At 35.3% G+C, this 10,152-nt stretch overlaps 1 protein-coding gene across 5 annotated transcripts; it reads right to left on the minus strand.

Moving 5' to 3' along the window:
- Positions 1 to 1,725: 1,725 nt before the first annotated feature.
- Positions 1,726 to 4,551, minus strand: FBW2 (F-BOX WITH WD-40 2). 5 transcript variants are annotated; one of them, XM_079066914.1, is made up of 5 exons: positions 4,247 to 4,550; positions 4,135 to 4,163; positions 3,843 to 4,006; positions 2,982 to 3,301; positions 1,726 to 2,442 (listed from the first exon to the last, which is right to left on the minus strand). In XM_079066914.1, exons 4-5 carry the CDS (start codon positions 3,287 to 3,289, stop codon positions 1,797 to 1,799), a joined length of 954 nt encoding a protein of 317 aa, XP_078923040.1. In that variant the 5' UTR covers positions 3,290 to 3,301; positions 3,843 to 4,006; positions 4,135 to 4,163; positions 4,247 to 4,550; the 3' UTR covers positions 1,726 to 1,796. The 5 variants fall into 5 exon arrangements, with proteins under 5 accessions (XP_078923040.1, XP_078923045.1, XP_078923023.1 ...); XM_079066919.1 differs by lacking the exon at positions 3,843 to 4,006 and having other exon boundaries at positions 4,247 to 4,551; XM_079066897.1 differs by having other exon boundaries at positions 4,135 to 4,550.
- Positions 4,552 to 10,152: the final 5,601 nt, after the last annotated feature.

The raw sequence follows: 10,152 nt of genomic DNA on the forward strand, positions 1-10,152 counted from the left end.
CAAAATATGATTATATACTCTATGAAATATTTTTTTATTAATAGAGAGTTACAACGCATATTTGAAACCATCTTCCGTAATATCATTTTTGTAGTAAAAATGTTGTAAAAAGTGGTGCTAATTATGACTCATTACATCATTTTTATAACAAAAATACTCTAAAGTCTACTTTTATAACCTATACATATCTTTTAAATACTTATTATATTTATTAGCTTTTTGAAAAATGGTCTTACATTTTTTATGATAATAATAACTTTATAAATTATATTATTACATATAACCAAATAATAAATTATTCGTATATAATCAATTCAAATCAAGTTAATAAAGCAAGACATATGGGTGTTATGATAAAAATACTCTATTAATATTATGTTGGAGTGGATGGACGCTAGACCTATTGCTAAATAGACAAAGTTAGGACTTTCGCTAAATAGACAAAGTTTCTACTAAGTGTGCTAGTTAGTATCATGACAAAATATTTTATGGTATTTGATGTTATCATTTACAATGTTAAATTTTATATAAATTGAGTATTGGTTGAAAATGTGTATTTTATGCTTAGTTTAGTACTTTAGTACAAATATCATATATAGGTTTAAATACATAATTATACAATCATGTTTCACTTTTATCGGTGTATATAAGGAAATTATATTTAAAACAAATCATACAGCCACGTTTAAATATATTTCGACAATATACATTATTTTAACGACCAACCTCTTAGATAATGATGGCATGGATCGTTTTATATCGTTTTACCATGTCCGATAAATCTATTTTCAATTCAAAACAACATTCAACTTTATGAGTTAAACTGATAAAAACAAACAATATAATTACGAAAATATACATTTTAACAGTTTATCATATATATTCCATTACGTACTTAAATTCAGAAGCAGTGTACGACTTAATAAGTACAAATATACCATTTTCCAGCTTTATCAAAATAGAAAGATGAGACATCTTTAGCTTAAATTAACAAAGCTAGAGTATGCTACAACTTTACATGCACAATGTGCAAACGAATACGACATCAGCTCTTTTGTTTGGGTCCACTTGATTTCAGAATATTGTACAACTGAGAAACGCAGTACAATTATTTGTTTTGCACGGGTCATTTTAGCTTTTGGGAATATGATTTGCATATAATAAGACTAGGGCCATTTCAAACTGAAATGTACAATCTTTGCTTCACAAAATACAACTCAGTCTAACTTTATCGACATTTAGTTACCCTACTTCTACAATGAGTAATTACCCACTTTACAACTTGTAATGCATGCAGTACAAATCAACATAGCTTTATCAAATATTGTTGGAAATGGAATGGGTCTCTTTGATCCCAAAAGGCCAAAACAATGTACAACATTAAATGCACGATGTGATAAAAGTACCATAACAATATATAACTTTTACTGCATAAGATACAAGTCAATACATAATGTTCAAGATTCAATCATTTTTGCCCTAGGAAAAGTAATTCCCACTTACAAAGATAAACAAAACTTCAAACATCATTCATAATAATCGACATACAAGAAAAGTTTTTTAAGTACTTAGAAACATGCGGTTTCTAGCAAGTAATGTAATGTTATATCTTTCTAAACTTATTTTTTTTAGCAGACACTTGACAGATAAAAGTCTAAATACACATTTAGACTTTTATCAGTATTGCGTCAAGTGTCTCTTAAAAATATTTTTTAACAGAACCCCTCAAACCCAACCATTACTATTTTTTTATAAATAAGTTGAGACGAATATAACATTACTATTTCCAGAACCCCTCAAACCCAACCATTACTATAGTTCTCATTAAACCCTTCATAAAACCTAAGTTCTAACCTCCCTCCAACCCTGTCTTCATCATCATCATCATCATCAATATCATCATCATCAATATCATCATCATCCCATAGCCCATCATCCAAACTCGCATAATCATAAAACGAATCCGTATCCGAATAATCCGAGCAACTATGACCTTCAAACTGATCCACAACATGTGGGCCCAACACCTTAACCATTACAGCCCTCTTATCCAGCCAATCTTGATCAAGTTTCACATCCCAACACCCTCTAACATCCAAGAACTCAAGCTCCTTACACTTCTCAATGATCTCCACAATGTTCTTGGTGTCAACACAGTTATACGCAATTTCAAGGTGCTTCAGTTTGGACATGGTGGCGGCAATTGCCACCGCCTCCTCCGCCTGCGGCCGCCGCTCTTGGATGTCAATCGGATGCATGTTTCGCCGGAATCCCACCAGAGACTTGCAGGATTTTCCGATAGCAGATAGTGCACGTGCACTTATCTTGCGACAGTAGCTTAAGTCCATGAAGGTTACAGCCAATAGCTTTGTAGATATTTGTTCCACAATCGTATCACTTATGTTACATCTTGGGATTTGGAGTGTTTGTAGTGATCGACAACTGGGGTGCCCAAGAAAAAGAAAAATCAGCAAATGAGAGTTGTTAGCGTTATTATGATTATGTAGCTACTATTGTACTTGAAAAAAGCTTTAATCACAATATGGTCCCTAGACTATATATAAATACAATAATAGCTTGGAATGATAAAGAAGGGAAGCCGAAGGTTTAACAGAATATTGTACTCGCGAGAAATCAGTGTACTTTACACGCCTAAACATGAAAAAGAAAGAAAACAGTCTAATGACAAGAATAGTCCCTAGACTATGTATAAATACAATAATAGCTATAATAATGCTAATTGATGAGGTGTATTTGGCAAATTCTGATTTTTATAGAAAGTAATACTACTATATGAAATTAAAGGTAAGATACTACTACCCTTGATGTCGGTTTTGTTACAGCAAGTATCAAACTTATTATTTGAGTATACTAAATAACTTGATCGCAATAAATGAAAATCACTTTTAAATCTCACGTTCAAACTCATGTAAATTTTAAACTATGAAGAGAGGGAGAGACAGAGGGTTTGTGTGGCTTACTGATCTGCGAGAAATGAGAAAGTGAGATCATTGAGGATGCCGGAGACAGTGATCTCCCGGAGGGCGCCACCACTTCTGGTAACAAGGAGTCGGAGCATATGGTCAATGTGATCAGGGTTTGACCGGTAGCTCCAGTCAAGAATGTTGATGTTTTGCCAACAGTAAGGACCCAACACTGCTTGATTCCATGATTTGCAGACTCTTGGGACGATTGTGAGAGTTTCTTGAAGAGAAAGGTTGCTGAAGATCAAACCAAGTGCATCGGGCAACAGATCTGCCCAGTTCCTATAATTCACCCCTGCTTCCATTTCTTACTTCCCCTGAAGAAAGAAAAAAGCTCGATTGATTCAATGGAAGGGTTTCCATTCCCCAAAGTCAAAACTTGATAAGTTCAAAATACAAAATTCTCATATTCAAGTTTATTTCATTTGACCTTCGCAGTCAAAGATGGTTATATACGGAACGTTATTTAGCTTTCCAGAATGTGGAGATAAAAGATGGGATTTTTGTAAACCAGTTAATCCAGAAAGATGGCTACAAGAATTTCACAAGCATTTTTGAGTTAATAAGTCAAAAAGGTCAAATCTTGACCTGTGTTTTCAAAGAGCTCGGATCGAAGAGTAGTTGGTGGCCAAAAGTCAAGTGACTAATCAAAGCTAGACGAAGACTAGGGCTTTGACAACATGAGGTTTATATAAATTTTCTTGATTTGTTTAATAAAATACCCAATTAAAGAATAGAAATTTGACAAGAGTTGAGTGACTACCAGAAAATGGGTTACTTAGACATAAATCAGAATAAAAATCCCAACTTTAAGAACGAAAGATGGATTCACACATGAGATCTTGAAAAAGAACCAACCTTTTTACCAAATCAAGCACAAAAAGTGAGTTTTGATGCTAACAACCCTCCTTATTTGATGAAATTCAACTCAAGAATCATGAATCAAGGAAAAGCAAGTGAAGTGAAAAGACATTTCCATCCCCAGTCACACCCATCTCAAATCTCAAATACCCACAAATTTCCTTCAATTAAAACCACAAAAATCAAAACTAAATGAACCCCCCATTTCAAAATCCAATGCCATCTTCAAATCAAATTTTCAAAAGAAGGTGAAAAAAAGAGAGAGAGAGAGAGAGAGAGAGAGAGATACCCAGTTGAGATTTGCACGCAATGTTCTCACTTCCCATTAAATGAAGCAACAAAACCAGATTTCGATCATAATCAAGAACCGAAAAAGCATAAAAAACTATGAGATATGTTACCTTTACAAGTAGAATGTGTCTGGTTTCTTTGGTTCAAAGGTCTATATAATGGATCAAACACCAAATAATCAGCCAGATTCCATGGGGTTTTCTTGCACGGAACAGAGAGAGAAAGAGTTACAAGAAATCCAGAGATGGAAATGCAAGATAAGCAGAAACCCAACAATAAAAGCAGGAGAAACAAAGAAGTGAAAGAAATAACAAAGTCACAAAAGTAAAAAGGCTGTATATTTGTATTTGTATTTGTGGCTTGTGAGGATAGAAGAAGTTTACTACTTGCTATTGTATTTTAGTGAGTGAATGCTCCTAAAGAAAATTGTTCTTCTCAGAGAGGAGTAGGTGGTGGTTTTATTGAGCTTGTACTATTTCCAGATCAACAATCTTGAAACCTAGAGTAATGTACAAGCACCAATGCATGGTGCACAAGTTATTATATAAACAGTTTCCTGTTTTTAGGAATCTGGGTTATTGAGAAAGGAATTACCTAAATGAGATGGTAGGGTGGAGTGTGAAACAAAGTCGTCAAATGCTTGTTTCAAGGCGAGAGGGAGGTTAGCTTTTGTGTGTGCCAATTTAATTATTGTGAAACTTTTGACAATTTTCAAACAAAAGTTATGTTTTGACTATCTATAGTCAAATCTAGCATTTATGTTCATTTTGGTTTTACAAACTTCACACCAATGCTTATCTTCTTTGGTATTCTAACAAATCTAGACAAGAAATTTCCATTCACCCAAATTGACATATGATATTATCATATTGGAGTTGGCTAAAAAAACACTTCATTTTACAATATAAACACCTTATTTTAATTTTAAAATATTTTTATTGGTTGAAATTACATTGTTTTCCGAAAAAACTGATTATAAGTAGTTAATTATAGGTTGACTTTTTAAAAAGTGGTCAATGGGGTGTCCAATTAGTGTTTTATTAGCAACTCCCGATAGTATTTTATCCTTTTCATTTTGAGCTTGAATCATTTTGATTTTTAAGGTGGGACAAAGTTGTCTAAGATGATCTTAAAAATAACTTTTATATTGGATGAAATTTATAAGAGTTTATACTTTATACAATTAACTGATTATAGGAGGGTTATGTACAAATTTTGTGAACTTCAAATGTTAAGGTGATTTTTGACATGACCGTGTTTTCGATTTAGTTGAACTAATATAAACGTCTATCAAATAAAATATAACAATTTCTTATTTGGTTGTGCATTAAAAATTTAATAATAAAATTTCTTATGAGAATATTCAAGTTAAAGTTATGTAACTGATTTTTATTAATATTACAAATAATTGATCCAAACGAACTAGGTTTGTTATTAATGTTATTAAAAAAAGGACAGCTTCTCAATTCTTCAACATTTTGCCAAACCACTACCATGTGTCACCTCATTTTTGACATATTTTTTACATAATTCTTCAGCATCTTAGAATATATGGGTGGTTTCAACAAGAATTCTTTTATATTTGTTTAAACAAATTAATTATATAAAAACTAAAAAAATTATTAACTTGAACTGAAAATTACAAATTAAACATTAGAAAATAAAATATAGAAATTAATATTACAAAACATAAAATATATAAAAATAAAACCTATATATATTATACTTTTGTGAAGTCCATTATTTGACATTTAAGGTCAATTTGCGTTCATCTAAGTCACATCTTTTATTTGGAGTTTCATGTCACTAGATATTTCATTCTTTTTTGCAATGTTCAAGTATTAATCCAAAGTACTTTTTAAGTTGCCGGACTCATTTGTTAGTTGATCACTTGAACTACTAATGACCCTTAGTCCTTTCATTTTGTTTGGTCTCTTCCCATTGGACGGTTAGGTCTTGAAACCTCAATAGGGTCTTCTTCTATTGAGGTCTAACCCGACATGCATATCCGACGATTGGTTATGGATGGTTTCATATGTTTTGGTTCATCTAAAACCACCTTTATATCCGTAGTTTTTACTTCACCCCATTTTTTGGACTCTTTCACAATATTCCAAAACTCTAAAAATTCGGTAAACTTCTAAAGTTTTATTCAATATTGTTGCATCATTTTCACCACTTTGTCACTCGTGTTTCATGTTCATAAATATGGCATTAAACTTCATGACAACTTTGTTGGTGTTATTACACTTCGAGTAAATTTGATCTTTTTGTTGGAAAAAGTGTCCAAAGTAATTAACTATTGCTAATACTTATAATAATAGCAGAGTCATTTTGCGTTGCCCTCAAGACTCAAATTGAGTAGAATAAATAAAAGAGAAATTTGTTTATTAATTGTTACGATTTAATAATTAATTAGAGACTAATTGGAAAATATTTTGGTAATTAATTAACAGTTTAATTAATTAAAATATTGAATATTCATTATTCAATAGTCGGTTAATCAGGAGTTCTAGAACCCTTAAGGGATCTAGGGTTGGACGAAAACTCATCATCCCATAACAATTGCTCTAAGAAATTTCCATTCTGAAATCATGGAAGGTGGAGATTTCTAAACTCGAAATCATATCGTTAGGTGATGATGGCTATTTTTTCAAGACCAAATTGTACATGTTCAACTTTAAAATATTCAAAGGTTGTGATTTATGTTCAAGTCCTGCTATAAATTCAAACTTGGTTACACTTATTTCTTTACTTGCAATCTTTGGAGGTCCTTTAATCCTTTAGGTAAGATTTCCATATATCCTTCTCCAAACTAAAACTATAATTAAGTTATATCTTTGTTGCCTGCTTTTTAGTGTTTATGTGTGTGTGTGTGTATATATATATATATATATATATATATATATATATATATGTGTGTGTGTGTGTGTGTGTGTGTGTATACACACTATAACGTCCGTAGATTCAAGCTAGTCAAGTAAATAAAATAAGCTATAAAACTGACTTTTTATAGAATATTATTTAAGATAAATAAGCTCAACCAAAGTTATAGTGTATGTAACAAGGGTTCTTTACATATAAAGAATGTTTAAATCTGACTTCGTATGAAGAAGTTATGTTTCTTCGAAGATTCGCAATTAAACCGGCACAATTCTGCATATCGTTAGAAGTGAATTTTTGATAGATTACTTTTTAGCCTAAGTGATCTAAATGAATGTCATAGTAATCGTTAAACCGAGAGCGTGCATATAGAGAACGTCCAAATCTGACTTCGTAAGAGGAAGTTATGATTTTTCGAAGTTTCAGCGCAACAGTATACAAATCAAAAACCGAAGTAGAGATCGGTTGATTGTTATGAAAAACAATATACAAGAGATTTGAAGATCTCATCCATATGGTTTTGTCGATATAAAGACAGTCAAGAACGAATATCATATGAGAATGTTATGAATTTTTAACGGACTTTAACAGCCTAAGCCTGTTAAAAATGTAGCTTTAAAAATAAACTCAAAATTAGACGACAGACTCTAAATGAAAGTTGTAGATATCGTCGAGAGCTTTTTGGGGATATAAAGAACGTCGAAAACGGAGCTAGTATGAAGAAGTTACGACATTTTGAAAATAAGCAAATTCGCACAAACAAAGTGCCCGCGCGCATTGATGACGTGGCACCACGAGAGGGTGCCACGTGGCATGGTCGGGAACCGCTTCCTCCGAGAGACTCGTCGACATGGCCCCACAATAACGCGAAACGTGGTTCCATAAGAGTATGACATGTGTCGCCTTCTAGTAGGGGGCGAGGTGGGCGAACGGCGAAGCGACACCTGGTAGAAGCCCAATGGAGCCACCCAGGACCTAGTGTGCGGTACGCATATCTAGAGTGTGCGGCGTGCAAGGTTTTTCTTACGTATGAATAGTCGGCTTCGTATATTCCTTCACCTCCACACCCCTACGCACTTTCTCTCTTGAGCGATCTTACCTTTTAAGCCATTTTTCTCTCGTTTCTGACCTGCGGCAAAGCCCTCCGACACCCCTGAGTACTCGACTGAGTAATAGCCTTCGACTAGGAGATCCCGAGTCAATATTCTGCGCGCTTAGATTCTGGTTTTCATCAAGTACCTCTGTAAGTTAACCTGCACTTAGTTCATGTTAAGTGTAACTTTTAATTATAGTCATAGTCGTTATTATGTGTAACGCCTTGTTCCGAATTGTTAGCCATTTGGGTGTGGGTGATGATATGTAGATGTTTCGGACATTCGGATTTGGTTTTTGGAGCCAATGGGTATTTTGGTAAAATAGTAGCGGGCTTTTATGGAAAATTGGATTTTGTTCGGGAAATTTGATAGCAAGTATGAGTTGATAAAAGGGTAGAGCTTATCGATACCTTTTCATGGATATAAGGATGGTCGGAATCAGAGTTGTATCAAAGAACTTATGGTCTTCAGAATACGTTAGGGTTTGAGGGGAAACCCTAGTACATGGGGTGTACCAAGGGAGTACGCGGGGCGTACTGATGCGACGGGTGTTACGCCATGCGGAATGGGGCGTACGCTTAGCGTAGTGCGAAGTTCGGATCGGGGTGGAATTTTTGTATTTATGTTACGCCATGCGGAGTGGGGCGTACGCTTAGGTATGTTATCTTTTGCTTTTTTTCGGTTATTATCAGTATTTATGTTGTTTGGATTTTTTGTATCGGTTTGGGTAAGCATCATTTTTGGTTTAATTCCCTGTTATTGATTGAGTCGTATCATTAAGAATTATTATATGCCTTTTGCATGCCATGAATCATTAGTGGGTCAGAAGGGGTTGCATCTTGTTGAGTGGGTTTCAATATGTTCGGTTGTTATTCTGGTTCTTAGTCGATATCGGTTCGCGGGGTATCGTGTGGAAGGTCTATGGTCAGGTTCAGCGTGTTAGTTCTCCAGTATCGTTAGGGTTCCGTGGTATTAGCTTTTGTGCTTGGTTGGCCACTGGGAGTGCCAAGCGAAGTGGCCTATTGCTAAAGTTTTGGGTGTTGTCATTAGTATAGATATGATGGAATTTCAGGGAGTGTTCATCTGGTCTTCAAGGAGTTGTGTAGTCTTTAGGTTTGGCTAGTAATGGAATACTAGCATGGGTAAGCGCATGTTGTAAGCGGTTCAATCCTTGGAGGGTAAGCTGGATTGGGAATCCTTAAAATCTTGTGTGTTGTAAGATCTTAGTCGAATCAAAGTGGGGGAGAACCGTTCGGATATCCGAGAGCGGATTCAGGTGTGAAACTAGGATGAGTTTCACATCTCGCCGGGGAGGAAGGTTGCCCAAGTGGTTGTCTGGATTGAGGATTGTGCGAGTTAGGAGTTTGGGAAACTTCCCAACAGTTGGTAAGCGCCTTTTTGGTGAAGGATATCAGGCTTTCGGTGAACCCAAGGTGGGGTTCCAGGCATGACTCGAGTCCAGCTTGGGCGCTTGGTCGGGTGCATGTTCGACTCTGGTTGTGTAGGGATGGATTCATAGATGAGCGGTAAGACCATGGGCAGTGGCTTTGGCAAAGTAGAAGTGTTTTAAGATTGTGGGGTGGCCCGTAGCATTCACTAGTTGGCAAATAGTGTAGGAGTGTTGTAAGACTGTGGGGTGGCCCGTAGCATTCACTAGTTGGCAGATAGTGTAAAAGTGTTGTAAGACTGCGGGGTGGCCCGTAGCATTCACTAGTTGGCAGTTAGTATGGGAGTGTTGTAAGACTGTGGGGTGACCCATAACATTCACCAGTCCCTGTGCAACAATGAGGGTGTGGAAAATCCATGATTGGTCACGAGTTTCTTCAGATGGATTGGTCCAGGGTGGGTCAGTTCGTAAGACTGTGGGAGGCCCACATCATGTTTGGAATCAGGAAGTAGTAGGTCATTGGAGACCGGGTATGATGTAAGCCTACAGTTGGTCATGTAGCATTCATTTTAGCATTGGATTTGGTGGCTAGATGGTTTGGACAATTATAGCCAAAGGAGGTTTCTTTCGGAATTCGCATGGAGTGACTGTG

This window comes from Lactuca virosa, chromosome 1 (assembly GCF_052849685.1).
Source record: "Lactuca virosa cultivar CGN04683 chromosome 1, Lactuca_virosa_CGN04683_v6, whole genome shotgun sequence".
In the NCBI taxonomy this organism is placed as follows: domain Eukaryota; kingdom Viridiplantae; phylum Streptophyta; class Magnoliopsida; order Asterales; family Asteraceae; genus Lactuca; species Lactuca virosa.

Bases quoted from the DNA above. Each gene is read 5' to 3' on its own strand.
- FBW2 (XM_079066919.1), bottom strand. From the start codon at position 3,289: ATGGAAGCAGGGGTGAATTATAGGAACTGGGCAGATCTGTTGCCCGAT. The intron at 2,443-2,981 runs GTAAGCCACACA...TGGGCACCCCAG, and splicing joins TTCTCATTTCTCGCAGATCA to TTGTCGATCACTACAAACAC.